The sequence below is a fragment of the Bemisia tabaci genome, chromosome 10 (assembly GCF_918797505.1).
Source record: "Bemisia tabaci chromosome 10, PGI_BMITA_v3".
NCBI lineage: Eukaryota > Metazoa > Arthropoda > Insecta > Hemiptera > Aleyrodidae > Bemisia > Bemisia tabaci.
In genome coordinates this window covers 10,329,942-10,355,846 of record NC_092802.1, presented here as the reverse complement: position 1 = coordinate 10,355,846, position 25,905 = coordinate 10,329,942, and the positions used below count along the sequence as shown (strand labels likewise).

The 25,905-nt window shown below is 38.3% G+C and overlaps 1 protein-coding gene across 2 annotated transcripts in view; it reads left to right on the top strand.

Annotated features, from left to right (window-relative positions):
* The window catches only part of Scsalpha1 (Succinyl-coenzyme A synthetase alpha subunit 1), a 43,905-nt gene that overhangs the window by 13,477 nt on the left and 4,523 nt on the right, over positions 1 to 25,905 (top strand). The window contains exons 1-5 of one of the 2 annotated variants that reach the window (XM_019062532.2): positions 20,481 to 20,688; positions 22,043 to 22,269; positions 23,455 to 23,676; positions 24,243 to 24,347; positions 25,280 to 25,459. The exons of the other annotated variant lie outside the window; for it this stretch is intronic. Coding sequence (XP_018918077.1) covers positions 20,652 to 20,688; positions 22,043 to 22,269; positions 23,455 to 23,676; positions 24,243 to 24,347; positions 25,280 to 25,459 — 771 coding nt within the window. The 5' untranslated portion in view covers positions 20,481 to 20,651. Of the gene's footprint in view, positions 1 to 20,480; positions 20,689 to 22,042; positions 22,270 to 23,454; positions 23,677 to 24,242; positions 24,348 to 25,279; positions 25,460 to 25,905 lie in introns of those variants that run through there. 2 annotated transcript variants of the gene reach the window in all.

The following is a 25,905-nucleotide window of genomic DNA, read 5'->3' as shown; positions in this document are numbered from 1 at the left end:
TTTCTATCGAGCCCTATGATTAACGAGCAGACCCCTTCTCCAGTCGGGGGCAGTCCAGATTTCGGGCCGATTCGACAACGGCCGGCTCGTTAGCGCCAGTCTTTAAATGCAAATAAAGCGACGCCGCGCAGTGGCCGCGGACAGGCGTCGCGGCGCGCGTGACGCGTATGATGACGTCATCGCCGCCAACGTTGCCAGAACAATGGGTAGGCGTGAGGCTGTATAGTATAGGCATTCGAACGTTGTCAAATTTCATTTTATGTAATCGTAGTTTCGAAACCGAAAAATCATGATTTTTTTTCATTTTTTAGGTGCACAGAAAAGAAAATTGATCCCTAGGTACATAACAGCGGAAAAAAAATCGCTTGGATCTAGAGTCCAAACTCTTTATAACATTGACAAGAAAAATTACTCTTGGACTCAATCGGATTTTTCCTTGAATCGAAGAGCCGAGCCTCCTGATTTAAGCAAAAGTCCTATTGAATCAAGAGTATTTTTTCGTGTCAATGTTTTTAAGAGTCTGGACTCCAGATCCAAACGACTTTTTTTTCCAGTGAAATGTTTTCGGTTCAGTTGATCGAACTTTTCAGTCGTAGAAACTAGACTTCGATTTAGGTGTTATAACCGAAGTCTTTGGTAGAGGATACGAGTTTGGCGTGCGCGGGAAAAACCTCGCTTAAAAATACCGAACTCAAGTGCAAATGAAATACCAAAGATTTCAGTCCAGATAACCAAAGTTCGGCTGAGATATCTGAAATCTTCGGAGATGTATACGAATTTTTTTACGGCTGAAAAAATTTCAGTTACCGGAACCGATAACTAAAGTTCGATTCGTATGATCGGAAACTTCAGTGTTCCATATTAACCGAAATCATTCACTACGTTCGTGAACTGATAACATTTTGTGACGAGGACCACTGATATGTTATTGTTGCTGAGATTGTGCGACTTTTTCGCACATTTAAATTAATCTAAAGAAGAACCGCAAATGAATTTTAAAGGATAATTTTCATTCTTCAGTAAAAATTGTTGGATGTAGAAGTAGTAAGTCAGTAAAAAAATAGAAGTTGTAATACTGACAGCTTTTCTTTGTGATTATAGTCCAAGTGAGGTATCTATTTAGCCTCGGCTATCAGAAAAAAGTTTGATCGTTGAAGCATTTCACTTCAGGGCCGTAAGGATCAAAGTTTGGTTCTTTCAACTGCACACTTGTTTTCATCGCGTATCTCAAATTTCAATTGAATTTTCCAATGATCAACAGGAAAAATTCGCAAGAAAATTTCCATTTTTTGGGATAAATTTGGCAATGTCGACATGCTCGTTGCTCATACGTCACTTTTCTTCAGGACGATAGAATGGGTGTAGCTAGAGCAGAGACAGGAGACCCTCCACTGGCCTCTTGGCGACAGGTGGAAGCTTTTACTTTCGGGGCTTCAACAGTTCCTTATGGACAATTATAAGGGAGCAACAGTCATCACCCTAATTTCGGCTGTTGACCTACCTACATGGTCGATGATGAGCTTCGGGTGACGTCATGAGCCAAACAAGTTTCCTAAACTTCGGCCATTTTCGGCTTGTTTGAGAAACGAAACTGCCAACACGTTGTTAAACATCAACCATGTAGGTAAGTCAACAGTAGAATGCTGAAGTCCCGAAAGTAAAAGCTTCCACCATGGCCAAGATACTAGTGGAGGGTCTCTTGTCTCTGAGCTAGAGCTACGCACAACGCAACGACCGCAGTGTGTTATCAGTAGCACGCAGTGCGCTTCACCGGCGCCTGAACAATGGTTTCATTCTTATTCTTCTTTTTTCCGCGATGATGTTATTTTATTTCAAAGCGCCGAAAAATACCATGATGTCATAATTTGTGAGCCGATCCGGGAAAAGGAAGTGGGTTTTCTGGAGTATGATTCAGGATTTCGGACGCAACTCTTACTCACGTGAGAAAATATCTCTCGGCTCGGATTCTCGCTCCGGGCATTCGTCGAAAATTACGTCGCTGGTTTTTTGTGTGTCTTGTACCGTCATTTTCCCCATGAAACAACTGATCTTTCAATATTGTCAAATTTTTCCTTCGCAAATTGTATTTTTCCCAAGAGAATCTTTGGCATTTATGACTAAAAATCCTACCGATTTTTCTTCCGATCACATACAATAATCAAGCACATTTCTAAAAAAAATTTACGGGTACATTTTTGTAAAAAATTGAATTGTTTAAGTCAATTTTGCAACCTTGGAATGGAGTTACGTTCTTAAGTGATGGACCCGACAAAATGTGCCTGTCTTTCAGCTCGAGAATAAATCTCAATCGCACTGAAAAAAACACTCCGGCTATGGAACCCTGGTAAAAATCGGCAGTAAAATCTGTGTTCCAAAATATCAAAGATCTACAGCCGGCTGTAATATTTCCAATACTTTCTATAGCCGGCTACACAATTTCTTATAGCCTTTTATAGCCGATGGCGATTAATCAACAGCCTGGCGATAAAGTGTATGCTAAACGTTACTAATTACGGATGCTAGGACTTTGTGAATTTTTGGACTCCTGCTCTCTTTTTGGGCCGTAGTATCTTGACTTATTTTGCAAGGAAAGCTCCGTACTTTTGATGGATGCCTGCCATTCCTAATATATTAGAGCTCCTTCAGTTTCGTATGATACTGTGCAATACCTCTGGTGTGAAATAGTTGCTTCAAGCGCCGTGACACGCTGCGGCGCGGCAGGCGAGCAGCCAGCGCCAGGTTTGCAGGTGCCAGTGCGTCGCCGCTCCGCTTTGTGTTGGGCTCTAATATTTAATCTGGCGGAGTCAGCGTTATTCAACTCATGATTTTGAAATGTTTGCACATCCTGTATGGATTGTTCTCAATCTAATTGATGAAAAAAAATATGTATCGAAGGAAAATATAATTTCTGTTTTGTAAATATTCAGGTGGTTCCGTATCAAACTTAATGATTTCCAAAGCACACGAATTTCTACACAATTTCTTATAGCCTTTTATAATCGATGGCGAAAAAGCAACAGCCAGGCGATAAAGTGTAAAGCCCGGCGATAGGAACTATAACCCGGCTGCATACTTTTTTATCGCTTCGAATAGCCCGGCCGTATGATTTTCTCCGCATTGTACAGCCAGCTATATGATTTTCTGTAGCCTTCCTTAGCCGGCTATAAGAATTCCCATGGTATTTTGAAACGCAGCTCTTATCGCCAATTTTTACCAGGGAAGCCTTACTTGCTTACCGGCTATATAGACATTCCGGGCTCAGATACACTGGAAAAAAAACACTTTGGATCTAGAGTCCAGAATCTTGAAAACATTGACAAAAAAAAAATACTCTTGATTCAAACAGAGTTTTGGTTAGATCAAAAGGAAATCCGCTCAAATTAAGAGGCTTGGTTCTTGATTTAAGCTAAAATCCGATTGAATCAAGAGTACTTTCTCTTGTCGATGTTTTTAAGAGTCTGGAGTCTAGATCCAATGTGTTTTTTTTCCAGTGTACGAAAATTTCCGGGCGCAGCACCTGGAACAGTCAAAACTGCGGCTCCAGCACCCGGAACTTTCAGCCTCTGAGCCCGGAACGGACGGTACGTCTATTAATTTTTTTTCGGTGCGGATATGAATAGAATTACCGAGTCTGAATCTGCAACATGACAACATCGCTAGATTTTCATACTGCAATCCGCGGTAGTTGCGTGGATTGTTTTTACAGATGCAGTTGCAGAGTTGCTTTGATTTGTGATCGGTTGGACTCGCGTCGCAAGCATCCTTGTTTTCGTTTACCTGATGACGAGGCGGACGATGTTAACTCATCGCCTAGACCAGCCGAGAAGACCGCCGCACTCAGGAAAAACACCTTATGAACATTCGAATGTTGCCAAATTTCCCGTGTTGAAACATTTATTTCGAAAGAAAACTAGGCATATTTATCGTGAAAATTTTCAAATATTTCAGATTGAATTATGAACGAAATTATCTGAAGAGTTGGAAGGAAAATATGTCGACGATGTAAGTCGGCAATCACCTAACTCGTTTGCGGCGTCTGAAAATCCCCGCCTCTATGTTATTTTTTTAAAAGAGAACAAATTGACATCATTCCTTGAAGTTTTTGCAGAATTTTCTTCGCACAGAGGAGAAAAATCACGGCATTTTTAAAGAATTGCCGTTGAGTAGTTTTCCGTTTAAAAAATAAAGTATGATAGGAAGTCTGCGACGTCGCAAACCGAGTTATGTGATTGCCGAGTCACACCGTCGATGTACAAGTTTCCCATTAAATCTGTGTTTTATCATGAGAAATTTGGCAACCCCTGAAGGTTCATACGCCGTTTTTCCTCAGCGCGGCAGAAGAGGAAAGATGAGAAAAATACTCGCCTTGTGTCGTAACACCCTCTCCGCGGAGATGACCGAGTCATTAATTCAAATCACTCCATGTTAAAATCCGTCTTGTCCACTGTTTCGTAAACCCTGAGCTCTATGAGGAAAACGTTTTTCAGGGTCCATCAGATATTGGACGTATGCGGTTCTCGCATTCATTAAGTCCGACGGAGACATTTACATTTACATTCCGACGTCTAGCTCTAAGCTAGACGAGTGCGTGGATATTTCGACGTGGTCTCTGATGATGAAGTGTTCTTACGAGTCCGCGGGGTTTATGTTGTGGAGCAAGTAGGATGGACTTCCTTCTGTTTTGTTCTGTCCGTTGACACCAACCCAATCATGCATAATTGGACGTATTTCTGCCAAACGGAACTATGTGCACTAAGACATGAGCCTTGAGACCCATAAGAATATATGCATAACAGGACTCACGTTATATTGCACAAAGTTCTGTTTGATAGAAATACGTCCAATTGGTCTGGTGCCCTACGACCCGCTTAGATTTGTTTTAATAATGACAACTTTTAGAAGTCGTGAAGATAGCTTCTGGAAGAGTGATTTACTCGGATGTGACGTGCCGAAATCTAGATGGTGTGGATTTCGTCTCGTTTTCGTTGATGTCAGTCTGAATTGGACGTATTTATGCTGAAAGGAACTATGTTACACGCAATCCCTATGCACACAGCTCCTTTTAGCATAAATACGTCCAATACTAGTCAAAGACTGTCCATACATAGACAGATTTAGTCAGCTGCCTGATTCTGTAACTTTAATTTTGATATCTCTCTATGAGCCAGTTGCCCTAGTCTTAGAATCTTGTTCTGATGGCTTAAGCCTATGGATTAGGAACAACTCGTCACCTGCCGGCCGAAGTATCACAAGTGCCACGCGACGTTTCAAAATTTCCGCCGCTATTTTATTATTTTACGGAGACATTTTTCAACGAAACTGCGTCCGAAAATTGTACGGAATTTTCTTTGTGCTGCCGATAAAATTCAGCCAGAAATTTTCAAACAGATTCAACCAACAATTTCTCTGTAAAAAAACAGGGTGTCTAGCATCAGGAAAAACCGGAAATTATCAGGAATTTTGGCCGATCAGGAAAAAATCAGGAAAATATCAGGAAAATCGGACGTTTTATCAGGAATTTTTCTTACGCGAATCTCATCAGCGGAGAAGGTCTTATTGCTTTTCGCCTACCGTGCCAGGAGTCGAGAAAAATCAAGAAAATATCATGAATTTTCAAAATGAAAAATTCAGGAATTTTTTATACAATATCAGGAAAAATCAGGAAAATATCAGGATGTATCAAAGAAAATACTAGACACCCTGAAAAATAAAATGGCGGAAGTTTTGAAACGTCGCATGGCGCTCGTGATACTTTGGCCGAAAGGCGACGAATTCATAAGATCTGTCCGAACGCCTCATTCATGTTTCCATACGCATCCTCATTTCTGTTACTGTCTAAAACCTTCCGTCTCATATACCCTCTGTAAATTATGTAATACTGGCTCTATTTGCTCCTCCTCGTTTTTCAAAAATGCCTTAAAGTTGAGATTCCTTCGAACGATGAGAAAAAATGCATCGGAGTTAAAACATGAGAGACAGGCAAGGAGAATCAGTAGTTCCTCGGTTTATTTATATGCTCGAATATCGTTACATAATGCACCACTGAAAAAACACTCTGATATTCCTTGTAAGCTTTTAAAGGTAGAATAGAGACTTTTTACCAATATATAGCTGCTCGCCCTCTTATTCAACTCGATGTCCATTTTTTAGCATGTGGCTGCATCTTCAGTATTGAAACCATAACTTCACACAGAATTCAAGTATCGGGTCAAAGTTGAGAAATAATTTTATTTTTAACTTTGGACACGATAGGTTCACAGGTGATTTTTGTTTACAAAAACATTTCAGAGTTTTTAGACGTTGTGCGTAATCTCTACGCCGTCGGCAGAAATCCTCGCTGAGGAGAATATTAACTGCAAGAAACTCATTTTTTATTATATGTAAGTATGTGTTGCAGGGTTGAAAAATCAAGGAAAATCTGGACCAAATGTCAGGGAATTTGTACCAACCCTGAATAGTTAGAAAACTTTCCCACAGAACCTTGGAATTTTTCCTTCGACCAGAAACATACATCGTTCAGTTTGAAAAGGCGTTGCGCTTAAAAATCTTCGTGAAAAAAAAATTATAATTATTATAAAAAAAAAATAAAAATTGAAAAGTCAAGAAATTTTAAGTGTGTCATTTGCCCGATAACCTCTGGGAGGACAGGCATATGTGGCGTTTGGGCGTCGCAGAACGCCAGAGTGCATTGTAGGAGCGACTTCATATATATACAAGAAATTTTAAGTTCTCAGTCTCTGGAAAGCCTGGAACAAGTCCGTTAATTTTGAAATCCAAAAAGAATTGCATCCTGTGTCGGGTTTCAACATAGACTAATTCATTTTCTATTGTAGATTATCCTAGTTTCCACGCGGCATAGATTAAACAATACGCAGTTTCTATTATCCAACCCTCCGTTCCCTTCGAATTCTGTACATTCGTCCTTACTTCTCTTCCATCGTTATGCAGGGAAACACCGGCAAGATTGATGAGGGGGGCGGAGCAGACGATATCAACACAGACAATCCAATGCATTCCGCGATCTGAGTCTTCGCGCGATTGTCGGTCATAAAAACAGAGGGTGCGGTCAAAAAAATGTCAAGGATCCGGCTCGTCAGTGCCGCTACTCCATAAAAAAAAACTGTGGAATTTTTCCGTTATTTCCATTAAGATCCAATGCATTATTGGGCCTACCCTATCAATTACCGATGCATCGATCCAAAAGGTGACATGGAAAGCAATAAAATAGGGAACGTGATTGTTTCAGTATGCGAAGACCGCGAAAGATGGGTTTTCACAGACCGATGACAATTTGGCAACATGCGAGATAATTTTCAAGAGGTGCATGATCACAGGATTAAAATAGAGTGCTTCAGATACTGACGTTAGGTATATCAGGATGTCTAGTGTCTACAAGCCCTCCCTGCAATTCGTCACCCTCCGCTCAAAGTATCACAAGCGCCATGCGACGTTTAAAGTTTTCCGCCGCCTCTTCATTTTTTTACAGATAAATTGTTGGTTGGATCTGTTTGAAAAGTTCACTGAATTTTATCCGTGGCACTAAGAAAATTCAGTGAAATTTTCGGACAGCTTCGTTGAACAATTTCCTGTGAAAAAATTAAATGGCGGCGGAAATTTTGAAACGTCGAATGGCGCTTGTGATACGTTGGCCTGAAGGTGACGAATTATTGTCGTCGAGCCTTCAGACATTGCCAAATTTCCTTCGATAAAATATGGATTTACAGGGAAATTTGTGAATTTTTTTCTTCAAATTTATAGAGAATTTTATTCGTGATCACATCTAAATCATCTGAAAATTTCAGCAAAAAGCATTCGTAACACCTCTCAAATAAACATTTTATTGAAGGAAATTCGACAACTCTCGAATACCCTGGTAAAAATCGGCAGTAGAATCTGTGTTCCAAAATACCATAGACCTACAGCCGGCTGTAAGATTTCCAATAGCTTCTATAGCCGGCTACATAATTTCTTATAGCCTTTTATAGCCGATGGCGATTAAGCATCTCACAGCCAGGCGATAAAGTGTATGCTAAACGTCACTAATTACGGATGCTAGGACTTAGTGAGTTTTTGGACCACTGCTCTCTTTTTGGGCCGTAGTATCTTGATTTATTTTGCGAGGAAAGCTCCGTACTTTTGATGGATGCCTGCCATTCCTAATATATTAGAGCGCCTTCAGTTTCGTATGATACTTTGCAATACCTCTGGTGTGAAATAGTTGCTTCAAGCGCCGCGCCGCCGCGCCGTGGCACGCTGCGGCGCGGCAGGCGGGCAGCCAGCGCGAAAGACGCATTGGCGCCTACAAACCTAACTGGGATACCTCACGCGTTACGCAATGCGTGAAGTATCCCTGTTGGGTTTGTAGGCGCCAGTGCGTCGCCGCTCCGCTTTGTGTTAGGCTCTAATATTTAATCTGGCGGAGTCAGCGTTATTCAACTCATGATTTTGAAATGTTTGCACATCCTGTATGGATTGTTCTCAATCTAATTGATGAAAAAATATATGTATCAAAGGAAAATATAATTTGTATTTCGTAACTATTAAGGTGGTTCCGTATCAAACTTAATGATTTCCAAAGCGCACGAATTTCTACACAATTTCTTATAGCGCATTATAATCGATGGAGAAAAAGCAACAGCTAGGCGATAAAGTGTAAAGCCCGGCGATAGGAACTGTAGCCCGGCTGCATACTTTTTTATCGCTTCGTATAGCCCGGCCGCATGATTTTCTCCGCATTCTACAGCCAGCTATATGATTTTCTGTAGCCTTCTTTAGCCGGCTACAAGAATTCCTATGGTATTTTGAAACGCAGCTCTTATCGCCAATTTTTACCAGGGTGTTCATACGTTGTTTTCCAGTTTTACACAGTTGTGTCCTAGAAATATTGATTTCTGTGATTGCCAAGTTCGTACTGAGTCAATACGAAAGTTAGAAAGAGTTCTATGAAGATTCAAGAGTAATGAGTTGTAGCTAGATCATTCTGTTTTCTGTTGACACCCCTGACAAATGAAATGTCGCGGCATCTTCGAAGCTCCAAAAATTGATCCTGGAAGAAAGAAGGGTCAAATGAAATGACCTCGATCCAACCATTCTCGAGGATTCGCGCTCCACCATCTCACACCACATGAGATGAGATATCCCTCTCGCCTTTATGGGTGTCCCATAAGAGAAAGTGGGATCAACCTCCAGTCCTTAATATTTAAAGCGCGTTTTCTGTTTTACGTAGGCCATAGAGATATTCTCAGGGTGTCCACCAGTCCGGAATTTCCAGAAAGTCCGGAAATAGTGCAGATTCTTTAAGGACGGTCCGGAAGCACTGGAAAGTGCAGAAATTTTGCAATAAGGTCCGGAATTTTTTCATTCATACAATGCGTGTTTTTTAATAAAGCCTGGAAAGTACGCAATCGTCTGCGCGTTGATTTCTATTTGCCGGCAAGATTGCGATTTTGCAGTCAGTTAAGCTTCAAGCCACCAATGAAATTTTGGTGTCTACGTCATTTTTGTCGCATTTAAAGAGAAAAATTAAAATTTTTGACATTTCTCGAATTTCATCAAATGGAGGCACTGAAACAGTGTTGAATTTCGATGGGAAAAAAATCACTAAAAAATGGCGCCAAATGTCTGAATCAGCCTTGTACTTATAGTCATTAGATCCAAAAAAGAATGTTTGACTATAATTGAAATTTTTCTTTGGAATTTCTTGGCTTTATTTTCCTCGCGAAACGGTGAGGACCCACCACCATTTCTTCACCTTGGTACTGAATTTCTCGGGAATGGGCTGAAAAACAACTGTAAAAGTAATAATTGTTGGCCAGCCTGTTTTAGTAGACACCCTGTAATGCTGCTAGAACTGACGAGTGTCAGATTTTCTTTGCACACTTTTCTTGACATATTGTGGTCTCTCGTGGCAGGGCAGTATGTCGGTTAGCAATTGAATTAGTGAGTTCGAAAACACACCAACTCGGGGTTTTTTTCGATTTTCACTTTTTTACGGTTTAGTAACACTTATGGATAGAAGCATCTGCACGCAAAAGGAAATCTTGAAATTGCAATCGGAAGTGCTCGAAACAGCGACGGGAAAAGGGAAGAATCGAATTATTTCATTGGAAATGCCAATTTTTGGCCATTTCAAGGGAAACGGGTGACCATCCGATTTTACTGTTTTCTTTTTTCGGTTTAGTATACCTTGTACAAAGAAGATATATAAATATTCAAGCGTTATTCAGGTCAAAAAATATAAATTTTTCAGGGCAGACTATGAAAAATCAGCATCTGAAAGTCGGTGAGAACGAAAACATACCAACTTGGAAATTTTTAAACGCTTAATTCTCTGTCATCAAAAATGGTGTATCGATTTCAACTTGGTGCTTTACAAAGTCTCTAAGTACTTGTTCTTTGGCACCAAAAAGGTTTTTCTGAAACTTACTTCTTCGCCCGCTGCGCAGTTTTAGGTGTTTCCTGAGCAATTTTTTTTTCCGAGTTGGTGTGTTTTCGAACTCACTGATTCAATTTTTGGCCAGCCTGTTTTAGTAGAAACCCTGTAGCTCTACTAGAACTTACGAGTGTCAGATTTTCTTCGCACACTTTTCTTCACATACTGTGGTCTCTCGTGGCAGGGCAGTATGTCGGTTGGCAATTGACAACTTCACTTCCGCGCACGGAATTTTTCCCATCTCATTCTCAGCCGTGCCGTTCGACGAGTGATAAAAATTGACAATCCCGCCTATTGAAGCCCGGGTGATAAACGCATTTATCAGCGGTGATTTGTTCGCACTCATGTGCGAAGCCCAACCGTTTTCCTCTCCCGTTTCAAAATCAGGATATATTTTCGCGAATTATGCGACCTGCGCGCGCGTCACAGAATTGTGTCTCCACGGTCAAATCGTACCGAGTACCGATCAACCGAGTAATAATGAACTTCGTCCAAACGTAAAGCTTTGAGCTTACTCTGCCGCGCTGGAAAAAAAAACACATTGGATCTAGAGTCCAGACTCTTAAAAACATCGACAAGAAAAAATGCTCTTGATTCAATCAGATTTAAGCTTAAATCAAGAACCAAGCCTCTTAATTTGAGCGGATTTCCTTTTGATTAAAGCTTAAATCTAATTGAATCAAGAGTCATTTTTATTGTCAATGTTTTCAAGAGTCTGGACTCTAGATCCGCAATGTGTTTTTTTTTCCAGTGCGTGCTAAGGAAGAACGCTGTATGAGTCTTTAGAATTAGACGTTGCCAAATTTCCTTAGACCAATCACTGATTTTTGGGAATTTTTGCGTATATTTTTTCCCCAGTTTTCAGAGAATTTTTTTTGTAATTTGATGCAAAATGTCTGAAAATTTCCAGGGAAATATTCACAGCTCTCCTCAAAAATGAATATTTTCCAAGATGAAATTTGGCAGCATTCGAATGCTCATACGAGGTTTTTCCGTAGCACGGCAGTATTACTAACGTAGAAATCGTCGTTCATGAAGCATCGCGTAGATGTTGTCATTCGTTGACAACAAGGGCGATACCTACTTCTAATTACTACTAATACTTGACACAGAAAATGTAATGATTCAAGCTAATTGTGATTGATCACACATTTTTCCCTAGCACGGCAGTATATAGACATACCGTCCGTTCTGGGCTCAGAGGCCAAAAGTTCCGGATGCTGAAGCCGTAGCTTTGACTGCTCCGGGTGCTACAGCTACACCCGGAACTTTCGGTCTCTCAGCCCGGAACGGACGGTATGTCTATATAGCTCGAAACTTTATTTTTTCAGTGTGGTATCACCCAGATATTAGTGTGATATCACCCCAATGTCAGTGTGATATCACCCAGATGTTAGTGTGATATTACTCAAATGTTAGTGTGATATCAGTGTGATTCATGAGCCCTGCTAATTTTTCAACCTTCGGCCTTGTCTCCAACTCTTCACGAGCCGTTTCACGAGATTTGTCCCAGGGAAAAATCCCACTTACGAAGTTGGGAAAAATATTGAGTTAATCAATATTTTTCCCAGTATCAAGAGTATGGTACTTGTACCCCTAGGATCCACTGAGAGAAGAAGTGAAAACGAACTGTGCGATATTTTATTCATTACTACATTGTTAATGTTTGTTTTGTTAAAAAATGTGTCTAATTGTCAATTGAGTGCAATTATTATTTTAATCCCGGTTCAATACTCGACTTTAACTAATTTATCTTCCCGCGCAAACTAGTCGCAGGACTGTATGAGCCCCATCCCGTGGAGACGGTAACTGGGAAAAATCCCAGAAGTTTCATTCCTGCGATTCGAACTTGGAACAAATCTTATGAAAACGTCCCGTGGAGACAAGGCCTTCGTGTCCTGCTCTTATTTCCTAACCGAATTTCCTCTCTGTTACAGATATCGGGGAATCAAAATTCGAGCGAGACGACGACGAACAGCGTGGAATCGACAACTCTCAACCTGAACATGTCCGCGAAGGAGCTGCGCGCCAAGCTGGCGGCCCGAGAGAAGTACGACCCGAAGAAGGACAGCTTAGATATCAAGAAAAAGCACGAGATCATCCAGAAGCTGTAACGCTCTGTGTTCCGATATCTGTATCATTTCATTTGTTAGCCATATGATTTAGCTCGTAGAAAGTTTCCCACGTCGTATTGTTAAACCCTCCCATCGCGATGGTTACTCTGACCAGCTGGCAACCCTGATTTTCCTCCGTATTCAGTAAAAGGACTACATTTTGCAATTGGGAACTAGAAATTCTGGCTCATCTGTAAAACCAATTGAATCAAAGAGAACGACAACCCACCAACTCGAAAAAATGAAAATAACGCAAAACTGCACAGTAGTTGAAGAAGTTAGTAAGAGAAAAAGATTTGTGGTGCCAAAATATAAGTGTTTGAGGACACTTTAAAGGTCCAAGTTGGAACAAATACGTTAACATCAATGACCTTTATGAAAACTGACTCTCTTTAATGAAAATTGAGCATTTTTGAGTTACCGAGTTGGTGTGTTTTCGTTCTCATTGATTCTATCACGTGTACAGGCAAATTAATGTTACATACGTTGTTTCTAAATTGAAGAAACAATTTCGTTTCCAACGAAATTGAATTGAACTTCAATCGTATCCTGTGTAAACCAATTTTATATTCGTTGTTTCTAAACTGAGCCAGAAATTTTAGCTCCTAATTGCAGAACGATGTCCAAATAATTGATTAATTTAACCAAGATCTGCTCAACTCCACTGCCGTGCTGAGGTGAAACACCTTATGAGCTTTTGGACCTTGCCAAATTTTTTCCGGTAAAATGCGTTTATTTTTGGGAAAAGATTTCAATATTTCTCGTCAAAATTTTCAGATATTTTAGATTCAAATACGAAACGAATTATCTGAAAAATTGGAAGGAAAATATTCAACCGTTTCCCAGAAAATTCGTGTTTCATCAAACGAAATTAGACAACGCCCAATGGTTCATACGGCGTTTCTTGGCACGGAAGTATATTGCACATTACCGAATTTCTTCTCGCGTTCCTTTTTTGTCCACCGGAAAACTAAACTTTCTTACTTGAAATTTTGCAAGTGTTTTTTCAAAATTTAAGGAAATCCCGGGCGAAGTTTCAAGGCGTTATGTTGTGTTTTTTTCCTGTTAAAAAAATGAAACATAAGCAAAAGTTATGCAACGTGAAATGCAGTTAGGCTGAATCTGGTTAAAATCGAAACGATCGATCGATTTATTTACATGCATTTATTTGGACGAAGATCAGTGTTACCAACTTTTATGAGTCGCCACTGTCTCACCGAATCGTCCAAAGTAGTGTAACCTGGCCATGTACGCTATCAGGGTCGCTGAAAGTTCTCAGGGGCGAAAATCAGTCAAAATTTCAGCCTGAAACTTTCCTAACTCATGAAGAATTCCCTCTTTTCCCTAAACATGTTAAGAGAATGCGTCAAGCCAAAAATTTCAGAGATCAGTGCGCTTTTCTATTACCTTCTCATTTTTTGCTTAAACTAGAAAAACTAGAAAGAGGGATGACGAAACAAAAAACTTCAAGAATCATCCTTTTCATAAGAAAATTTCCTTGCAAGTGCATGGATACCCCTGCCCAATGCCCGATTTTCTTGCTCAAGAATTTTCTGCACCCTGAACGCTATAAATTTATGTTACATCACAATAAAGTGATATATAACATTTAAAAAGGTTATATTAGGTATTGTGATCGTTTGGATCCAATTTGATAAAAAGGAAAAGTTTTAATGTGACATCACCAATCTAACAGGACAGAGGAATTTTTCAAGCAGGCCTCTAAGGAAAATCCCAATAAGCAGGTTTTGTTATGACTAGATTTCACTGTACTTTATGATCCTTGGAGGAATAAAAAAAAAAATCCAGGTGAATATTATTCAGCCAGCATTCAAATTTTTTTTCTGTTATCACCATTATCAGGTCTTCACTTTCCAAGGTTTTACACTACTTTTGTTTCCAGGACTTGTGTGATGATCCATTGATCCACCTGTAGGTTCGACTTTCGTTTTTTAGTTTTCGTAGGTATCATAGTTCATATCTGTACCATACAAGCCATCATCATTCTCATCTCTTTATTTGTAATCATTGTTTTATAATTTTTTAAGTTTTTCAACCTGTCTGCCAATCTACAGTGCTTTAGTGCGATGCCAAGTTTGGGCACATCAAGTTCGAAACAGAAATCAAAATTATAAACTCATGATAGCATGAAATTTCATGCTTTCATGTTATGAGGGTTGCATTGCATAACCTGTCTTTTATTTTTCAAATTATGTTTCAAAAATTTGTAAGGCCAGCTTTTAATGTATAAATTACCATTTAGGTACATAACATATCGGTGCCTAATTGAGAAAAATGCGCTTCTCAATTACAATGTTTAAAAATCTCCGGTTCATTTTAAATCAGATTTGTTCAAATAGAAAAAAATTGCTTTAAGCAAGTCGTCCGTGAATTTTGGGATCAAAATGTAAGCCAAGAACGGTTTTTCTTTGACCGAATATTTTTTACAGTCGGTATTTCTCCTTTTTTAATCAATCGAAAAATGAGACTCAATGTTTTTTAACGGCCTTCTCTTTTAATTTCTGGAAGTAATTTTCTTTTTCGTAAAAGCGTGAAAAGTGAATTTGATTTAGCATCAAGTAAAATCAAATTTAAAAGCAAAAATGAAATTTCTAAACGTCCTTAACGAAAGAATATCCGTCCATTTGTTAATTTAGAATAATTATGTAGCGTTTTTTATAAACCCTGTAGTTACCAGTCTTTGGCCTTCCAACATGCATTGAACCATTCAGGGGTTAAAAAATTCAGAGTAGTTTTATATCTATTTTAAAAGTAAAAAAACATACCCTTTTCCGTTGGAACTTTGTATCAACCGCTGCCTTTAGCATGTGCCTTTTATGTCATGCAGCAACTTTTGACTATAAATAATTTTTTAGTAAATGTAAGAGCTTTAATTTTTTTCAATTGTATCCATTTTCCTCATTTTTTTCATTGAAGAATGCTAGGATTCATGGGATATTGAATAGTTGAGTGGTAAAAAAAATTTTGATGTATTTTCATTGCTATGAAGAGATTCATTTTATTATTGAATTGAATTATAAATGTAACAAATTTTCAAGGTATGAAAAATTTCAGATCAGCTGTGATCTTTGTAAATAGTGAGCTGCAATGGTGAACATTGAGTTTGTTGCTTCTTTGTATTTTTCATTCTCGTAGTTTTAAATGAGGGACAATGGACCACTAGACAAGATGCGAATTCTTTACAGAAGACAAGATTCTTTAGTACATGTATCTGTAAAATATTTTCAAGCATTTGAATGGTCGTTTGCAGTTCATTTTTCCCCTCCATGAAGTCTACTCAGACTGAAGCAAAACTGCCTCTCAAGTAATGCCTATTCTTCGAAATTTGAAAAATATAATTAGTCTTTCATAGAAACCTTGTAGCAGTATCAGTAAGGTTGTTACAGCATTCAATATGAATGCAAGTAGCCCAGAATGTTGAAGCCTTTCGTTACCCACTATTATCAACTGTCTTGAATGTTTTTGGGGACATTGTATATAATATCATTTATCGTATAAACTTATATATTTAAGGTGTATATATTTTCAATTGTGTTTACATCATATGAAAGGATTTCCATCAGAGCTGTCACCTTGGTCGATTAGTCTAATTTTAGAACCCTCTAAAAATTATGTACGCATCCTTTTGAACAGTATTTTGAGTGTTACAAGCTCTGAAACTTGTTCATCGTGTAGGATAGTACTGAAAATTCTTTAAACGCAAAAAAAAGGTGCTGAATTCTTTCAGTGAGTGGTACGTAACAAAGAGCCATTCTTGTGTAGAGTACAGTTTACTACAGCGAGTTAGCTTAAGCTGATGGTATGCAGTTAGAGGGGTGATCTCAATTGAAAGAAGACTTTAAACAATTTTCAAAAAATAGAAAAAACATTAACGTCAATGTCGAATGGCCCAAAAAAGATCAAATTTGCAAAATTTAAGTCTTAACCCCCAACTTAGTCCTTGAATCAAGCACTGTACAACCATTTTTTGTAGTTCTGTGGTTAGTAATGTTTTGATGATATTCTGGCATTTATCTTTTTGGTATTAAAAACTTTTGGATACAAATAGGGTATGATTGCATTTAAGTTAAGGAATGTTAAAGTATTGTCAATCAATCAATACCCTTAGAGCTATAATTCAATCACGACAGATTTCTTATGATTGATATTCTGTCTCATTTTCCATCAAAATTTATTTTGCCAGGTTTTGTGCTAAGTCAACAGTCTGATTTTCTACTTGTCTACTTTAACCCCTATCCCTCCGAGTAGAAATACCGGACATTTTTTTCTTCTTCCTCCGGCTGGGACTTGCAACAGAGGGTGCAAAATATTTTATCAATAAATTTCAAGGCCTAGTAATCATGGTCTTGAACATAGACCTTGCCTTAAGTATGCTCTGATGTTCGTAAAAACTGTAGACTGCTGGAGGCTCAGTTTCAATAAGTAGGTACCTAAAATTTCCTACATTGTTATTCTTTCCCCCTCTTTTTTTACATTAATTGAGCAGTATCGCAGTTATTTTTTTTTTAAAAAAAAGCTTTGAATTTCTAACATGCATTTAAATAAACCCATTAGATTTGTAAAGTTCTTTTTGTAAGAAGTAACAAAGAAGGAAAAAAAACAATCTTCTTGCGAAAGATGTGGGAATTGAACTTTTTTTTTTATTTCCTATTTTCTTTTACATTTGTAATTTTTTTCAAAACTACTGTCCAATGTTCAAGTTTTTTTTTTCTTTCAGAAATGTTGCCTCATTAGTCTGTGATAACAAGAATGCAATATTAAAATTTTAGTTACTTTTTACACTTCAGTGCCCAATAGCCGTTGCCCGTCAGGTGCAGATTTTAAGATCGTGTTAGCAACACTTTACATTTATTTTACTCTTTTCACCTCAATCAGCCCCAACTTACAAGCAATGTCAACACACAGGGCCATGCATTTCGAGTGTAAACATATGTTGTATCCAATTATTACAGTCTCCTGACTGATTTTTAATGTTGCATTGAAATGTGTTTCATTTTCAAAGCCAATGTAAATTGATTTCTACATTTACGATTTTGAATGTCCTGTGGCTAATCGTTGGTATGAAAAATCTGTCTAGAGCCACCTGAGATGGTCAGTCAAGGTTGCCAGATTTTACAATTCAATGTGGATATTTTTCATGGCTTTGAATGGGGGGAAAAGTGTTGATTTTTCAATACTATTTAGCAACAATGTGATCGGTTTTGTGTGACTTTCATTTTTTCTCCAATGTTTTAATTTTTATTAACTCCTAATTAGTAAATTACACATTGATCTTATCTATAAATGAACCCCATAGTGCAAGCAGGAAAGCACTGATGGTTAAGTTAAGTTGTTTACTGAGAGGAAGATGGGTTTTAAGAATGGTTGTGCTAACTTTTGATGACTATTTTTAGAGACCTCACTTTTTCAAGAAGACAAATGAAGATTCTTTGTCCAATCATATTTTGTTTCTTTTCCCTCTGATGTGTCAAATGCTATGAATGTACCTAATATGAATAAACATAGTGTAACTTTATAACTGGTGATAGTTATTTTTTACTCCTCAATTAAATACGTTTTCTCGTATTCGTTTCCTGATCTCACCAATTTGAATCAAAACCAAGCCATCGATATTTGTTTTAATTATTATAGAGCATCCGATTCTGCCAGTCAAATTACAGAGCATGCGATGACTGCAATGCAATACTATATAATTTCAAAATTGCTATACTGTTGCAAAATTTCGAATTATGTGGCTGTACAGAGCTAATTTACGCGATGATCGGGGTTCAAGAATTTGAAATTTAAGAGGGGCAACATATACATTGGTTTGTCTCCAAATATGGAGACTTCTTCTAATGAACAAAATTTCTCTTAGTATTATTGAGGTTTTTGAATTAAAGGACTTCACATTACTGAGTGTGTATTCTAGTAGACACACTGCCATATTTCAACAAGTCATAGTTTCTTAAAATTTGATCACCATATGGTCACGTCAAAGAGAAGTCTTTTTTTGGGGGGGGGGGGGTGGGGGTATATGCGGACGCACTCAGAAAGGAACGTGCGGTAACACTAATTCTCCCTAGAAGATAATTATGTTACCGAATCCGTGGAAAAGGACCCTATCTCCTAGGAGAAATTTTTACCGAACTGTTTGTAAACACTTAAACCGCGCTTTTCTTCAATCTAAGAATTTTAGTCTAGAGGAACCTCAGGACCATCCTCTTCAATTTTTGAGATTTTAGATTCAAACTTGCGCCAATATTACCAGCAGGGCTGGATTTAGGGGGTGGCCACATGGGCCGCGGCCCACGGCGGCAAATTTTGAAATTTTTTCAGATATAGGTATAAAAAAAATCGGATTCAGAAAAAAAATTACGAACTAGAAAAGGCCACAAAGTCTCTGATTTCCTGAGAGTAAAGGTATGGTAATTTCTAATTTTGTCGTCTTTCGATGATACAAGAGACAGGACCTTCAATTAGTCGAGTTAAGAGAGAAACCAAACACGCAATTTGGCCTGAAACGGCGCGCCGCACCGCAGAGAGCAATGATGAAGAAAACTTCACATGAAAAGGAGAAGCCCTCGACGCGGCGGTCGGCACGTGAAACATATTAGCGCCTACAAAACTGCATGAATACTTCACGCATTGCGTCAAACACAGTTCGGTCCACAGCGGTCGGCGTGAGACGCATAGCGCCTACAAGACTGTAGGAATACTTCACGCATTGCGCTAAACACAGTGCGGTGCGACGGCAGAGGTTAAGATTATTAAACTACATTTATGTTTGTTCTTTTATAATTTTTTCGTTCATTTCTCATAAATGGGAGGCGTTGTCCACACAGCGATATGTTTACGAGACTTAACTTTCGCGCAAAGTTCCGTGAACTTTTGCTAGTAGTGTTGACAGGGCTTTCGCAAAAAATGTGTCATTACGATTCAACGCGTCTTATGCAACCCTCCCCTCTCCCTCCGGCATGTTCACTTGATGGTTTTTATTGATGTCTCAAAACGAATGAAAAGGGGGGCGGCAAAATACAGGCGGCTCATGGGCGGCAAGTAGATAAATCCGACCCTGATTACCAAGCGCTCTTCCTCTTTGCATTTGCAAAAAGTCAGGGAATATTTTTTCCTGGAAGATAAGGTCCCTTTTTACAGATCTGGTCACATAAATTGATTTATCTGTACTAAAAATTCTGTAAAGGAAGTAGCACGCTCCTGTTCCTTCCTTGCAAAAGTTGACACACTGAAAAATTTAACCACCTTTAGCAGCCTGGTTTTTTTTTGGAAACAGCTTATTATGTGCCATTAATATCCCTGCACGGACAGGTGCTTTCATGTATGGGCTAGATAAAGTGGTTCGTAATTTCTACATGTAGTGCAATCATAGTTTTAGTTCTGAATAGGAAGAAGAAATAAATAAAACAAAGTTCAGGTACATTTACACCGTCAGTAGTTCTTATTTTTCTCGAGCCTAAGTAAATACTCATCATTGCAATTATAGCAAGTAATGCACCAATTTAAATCAATTAGAATAAAATAATTAAAATCATCGTGAAATTCATAGTGCCTTCAAATCGCATGCATGCAACTTATCCTACAATCAGTATATTTTTGCCGCCTTTCAAGGCGTCGTCAATGTTATAAATTCTTCACATTCGTATCGGAATAATCCTTTTTTATGAGCCATTTAATTTTTTACTTTTCTCTAAAACTTTAATGAGAGTGCAAAAAAATGCTAAATCCTCATTGCCTTAAACCACGGCTCCTCGACAAAGTGTAATAATTTACCTTATCACCTATCACAATATTGATAAGCTTTTTTCATAACTAGGCGGGCAAATCGATCAAGTTGGCGCCTTGTGAGGATTGTGGTACCACTGAAAATAACCTATATTTATTTTGGTGGAAATTTTTTCGTTCTTTTCGCTCGCGAGTTGAAACCTTCGACCCTTGTTTCAATGTTGCGACGGCAAATCGTGGAATTTCTTTAGATCATTAGTCGAATTATTTTACTTCCCCGCCGGCAGTTTTATCCCTCCCTCCGTGCTGAGGAATTTTCACCTTCACGTCTCCTGTTTTAGTCGAATACTCGTTCTGTTACAATGGCAGCCTCCTCCAGAGTTTTCGCACGATTTGTGGGTGAGTAATTGTCCCGTCACCCCTTTATTTAATGTCAAGTCATGTAATTTGACGTTCTCCAACTCGTCAACAAACCTCTCCGTTATTTGCCTCGATGCCCCCTTGATTTTCGTGGCTGCTGCCCCTTCTGAGGGCTTATCAGTTTTGGGGCTGGTTATGATTTATTTACCCTTCGTGACTAACCTTACTTACCTATCCCAAGCGGAAATCACACTTCACACATTTTTTTTCCTTCGCCTGTCGGCTCCATAACTTCAAGAGCCTGAGTAATTCCCCGAAAATTTTACATCTTCGTACAAATGTAATTTTCCCTGACTCCTCGAAATGTAGTTGCCTTAGGATAGTTGGCTGCGATCCTTGATGTTTGACCTTAGGCTAGTTGATACTTTTTTATTTTTACCACACCTGATAAACTTCAAATAACTAGCCGCTCTAGGACATTGACAGGCTTTGAATTTCAGTGAATCACCTGGGCCACGGTCTATCTTTCACCATATGTCCTGGTTTGCTTTGGACTTATTTCTCCCAGGCCCAGTGTGTCTTTCACTTCTCATGGTCATTACCAGGCATCTGACCAGTCTATTTGATCACCCTTCGGTGCACATCATATCTCCTTTTCCTCCGACAAAGTAGTTGTTTTTTATCACCTGCATAGTCAACTACATCTCTGTTTACACAAGCTGTTTATATCTTATCTTCCTCCATTCTGTTGCTCAACTGTTATGAAGTTGAACTTTGAACCTTTCCTAGCTGATCAAGCTTCTGTTTTGAATAAAACTACAAAATTTCTCAATCACTTTGATTGGAAGTTTTTACCTACACCAACAGTAGCTGTACTGTATGGATTTCTCCAAACGGATTGTAATAGAGTAAATTTTTCTTACTTCAAATAAATGTGAAGCTGCCCTTTACCTACGAGAAAACCGGAGGTTAATTCAGTCAAGCGTGTTGGATGGAAAAATGTTGTAAAAGGCTAGAGCTAGCTCCTGTATTATGGGACAAAATTAAAACCCTTATCAGCCTTGAATCAGCGTAGCTTAGTATTTTATGTATTTATACTGTATGATCATCCAGTGTCGATGTTAAATTGTACCTTTCTATCTCAGAACTCAATGGGCAACCTCCAAGAAGAAAGTCTGTAGAAATATAATGTAAACATACTTTGGTTTTAAAACATTTCTGAAGGACAAATTCTACAGAATGTGTCAATAAAATTTAATTTTCCTGCGAAGTCATGCGTCTAATACAAGATGCACAATGTATATTTAAAATCAAATATATGTGACTTTTCAAGCGAAGAAAGGATAAACATGGAGGCAGTCTTTTTCAATGAAATTAATTTTGTGTGTTGCAGTTTCTTTAAATAATGCAAGAGCTAGTAGCAATGTGTACTCTCAAACTAGACCCAACCTTAAACTGACCAGCAAAACAAAAGTAATCTGCCAAGGTTTCACTGGAAAGCAAGGTACGTTCCACAGCAAGCAAGCCATCGAATATGGAACGAACATGGTTGGAGGTGTCTCGCCCGGCAAAGGAGGCAAAACTCATCTCGATTTGCCAGTTTTCAACTCCGTCAAAGAGGTACTTATTGATTTTTTTACCGATTAATAGGTATGCAACACAGTGGCATGGCGTGCTTTGCGATAAATTGATTGATCTGCCATTTAAACCTATGGGGAAGGATCGATAGATAGTGCGTTTACAACAAACAAGATAGTGCGTTTACAACAAACACCTTAATAATCGATTCTTTGCCACATCTTCAAATGGGCGAATATCGGTAATCCATCATTCACGCCCTACCACTGAAAAAAAATTATTTTAAAAATCCCTGGACATCTGATGCCTTTTTTAGGTGCCAAAAATAGGTGCATTTAATCAATGCATTCTTTTGGGAGAAGAAAAGTAATGGATGATGAAAAAAAACTGAGGCCATTTTTGGCTCTAGCAGCAAAAAGTAAGTAGGTATTGCCAGCTGCGACATGTGGCTTTAATTATTTTTTTGTCTCTTCTGACTTTGATGAACAGGTCAATTGTACATGAGGAATGAGAATATATGAATAGACTTTAGAGGCTTTAGAGGACTGGAGGAAAATTTCATAAATAAATTCCAAGGAATGATGTTTGCTGATCATCAATGTTCTTGTTAAAAAATATAACGTGGCTTAAAATCTGCATCATCGCAGATTGAGATGTGTGTTTTTTTATTTTTACTTCCCCTTGTTTTTTTTCCAGTTTCACCATAGGTATCCAAGTATGTTAGCATTGGTGGTAATTTTTTGAGGCTTGTAGGTGTCAGGTGCATCAGTGATAAAATCCTGATACGTACTTATAAATTATCAAAAAATATTGATATCTGTTGGTCTGTCCAAATGGCAAACCTCTAGATGATGACAGTGAAACTTTCAAACTAGGTATCTCATTAATGATGTTGGAAAATCTCTGCACTCTTTATATTTTTTTGATAGAGAACAAATCAACATTACTCCTCGGAGTTTCACAGATTTTTTTTTGCACAGCAAAGAAAAATCACAGAAGTTTTTAAGAATTGCTGTTAAATAGTTTTTCATTTAAAAGTTAAAGTAAGTATAACTGTTAGCTTTATTGGGAATTACTCTGCCAATGTGTCTTGGACCTAATTATTTTCAAAGTATAATAATTGGTACAAGGGTGCTTTTTTCTAAGGGTCTCAATAATTTTTGATAAAATTCTCTCATATAAAGAATGTTTGAAAAGTCATTTATATTTCGGTGTTATTATTTTTAGGCCAAAGATGCAACCGGAGCTGAAGCCACTGTGATCTACGTTCCTCCACCTGGTGCTGCAAAAGCTATTTTTGAAGCCTTGGATGCTGAAATGCCTCTGATTGTTTGCATCACCGAAGGTATTCCTCAACAAGATATGGTCAAAGTGAAACGGCGGCTTGTCGAACAAAACAAATCTCGATTGATTGGCCCCAACTGTCCTGGAATCATTGCCCCAGACCAGGTGCGTTTGCACTCATCATCATCTTTAATTTTAAGCGCTGAAAAATAAATGCAAGTAAAAGTAATTATTGCATTTTATGTTACTTTGAGCTTGGTGAATCAAACAAAATTGAATGGTGTGAATAATCTCAAAGTAATTCAAGCAGGGTTTCCAGCAGTCTGGAAAACCTGGAAAGACAGGGAATCAGGTATTACCTGGAAAAGTCAGGGAATCAATAAGATAAGTCAGGAAAATTAACAAGAAGCGTTTGACTGAAGTCAGCGTAATGGAAATGAAACAAATCTGTTCGCAAAAGGAAATTTTGTACGAAAGTTAGGGGATGTCTGAGAATCGAAAAATGAAGGAATTTTGGAAACCCTGTAAAGAGAGAAATCAAAGTTGATTTAGCTCCCCACTCAGTACTTTGTAATGTAATTTATCACTAGATTATTTTGTTTTATTTATTTTCACTTGTATCTGTTGGTAAGAAAGTACTTGTCTATGATTGCTTAGTTTAATTTTTGTATAGTCGAATTCTTCCTGTATAACTAAATGTTTAAGCATTAAAATAATTTCCGAAATTTCAGTGCAAAATTGGGATCATGCCGGGTCACATTCACCAAAGAGGAGTTGTTGGTGTTGTATCAAGATCAGGAACTCTGACCTATGAGGCTGTCCACCAAACCACACAGGTAAGCTAAGTTTATCACTAATTAGAACTCAAACATCACTCCTTGTGGTTGGCCAATTTCAGAGAAAGCACATGTCCATGTGGTGTTGTCAAAATAGTGCAACTTCGCCGTTTATACTCCCATAAAAGAACATGCAAACTGAAGTTGATTTCCAAACTGGTTCCTGTGACTTGCTTGCTAGGTACTTAAATAATATTTTGAAGAGAAAACATAGATCTTGTTTAGGAGTCAGTTGGGTTTAAGCCAAAATTTTAGAGACTCCCCAAAAGTGGTTTAAAGGTCGAGATTTCAGTTCCCATTCGGAGCTCTCAAGGAAATTTAGTTTGAAGGAGCGCTTCGAAACTGTGGCGTATAACTTATTTTGGCGTGCTAAATAATTTGGTTTTTCATTTGAAAAGTTCTCACCTAAGTATGTGGACTCATTTGGGAAGAAACACGAGTCTAGTTAAAACCTGTTTTGGTCCAATAGGATAGATCCATTCTCGGTGGTCAATTTGACATAATTTGATTTTGATGTTTCTTGCAATTATTTTCACCCATTTAAGTTATGTAATAATGATGAGCAATTGCACAAGATCTAAATTACAGCTTCATTAAAACTGCATTCGCAAAGCAACTAAAATTTGGCACAAAGTCTTAGCACTCATCTGGCCCGCAACTTTTTTTCTAAGGGGCCAAAATGAAAAATTGCCCTTTCGAATTGCTTTGAGTCAGGTATACGCCAAAAAATCCCGAAAACGGAGTTTAACAACGGTTTTCTCACTGGCCAAGGCTTGGTCGCTAGTTTCATTTCTTAGCGGCAAAAGGCGATTTCTTACGACGATGTATTCACAAAACAACCTGTCTTTTTGTATCGAATGAAAATAATTTTCGATTTATACCGTGTCATTAGTTCCATGTTGGGTACTAATCATACTTTGTCTCTCTCCTAGGTTGGACTTGGTCAAACTTTGTGCGTGGGAATCGGAGGAGATCCTTTCAACGGCACAGATTTCATCGACTGCTTAGAAGTCTTCCTGCATGACCCTGAGACCAAGGGTATCATTCTCATCGGAGAAATTGGTGGTGTTGCTGAGGAGAAGGCTGCCGAATATTTACTAGAACACAATTCTGTAAGTTTTTTAATATTACTCCATTTTTCTTAAGAATTTTACTTGTGAAAAATCAATGCAGGTTATCTGTGAGGGCCTGCAATAATGAAGTGTGAAGTTAAGATTACAGGATAACGGAAAGGATCCAGCTTTCCTGATCTAGTTTCAAGAGGTAGCCAACTTAAATTTCAGGCACAAATCAATCATTGGCTAAAAGTGCCTGCAAAAGGCAAAACAGCATTTTTTTTTTGTCACAGGCATTACTTTTTGAGGCCTTAAAGTATCATAAAGGGTTAACTATTTGGAGTGCAAAGTGTAAGAAAATCCTTTAACCCATTCAAGAAGGCTCCCATTCTTCCCCTCGAAGTTCCATCGTAAATGCTAACCTCAGAAACTCAGGAAGAGCTACACCAAAAAATATGGCATCACGAACATTACCAAGGATATGCATTTCAAGAAAATATTTT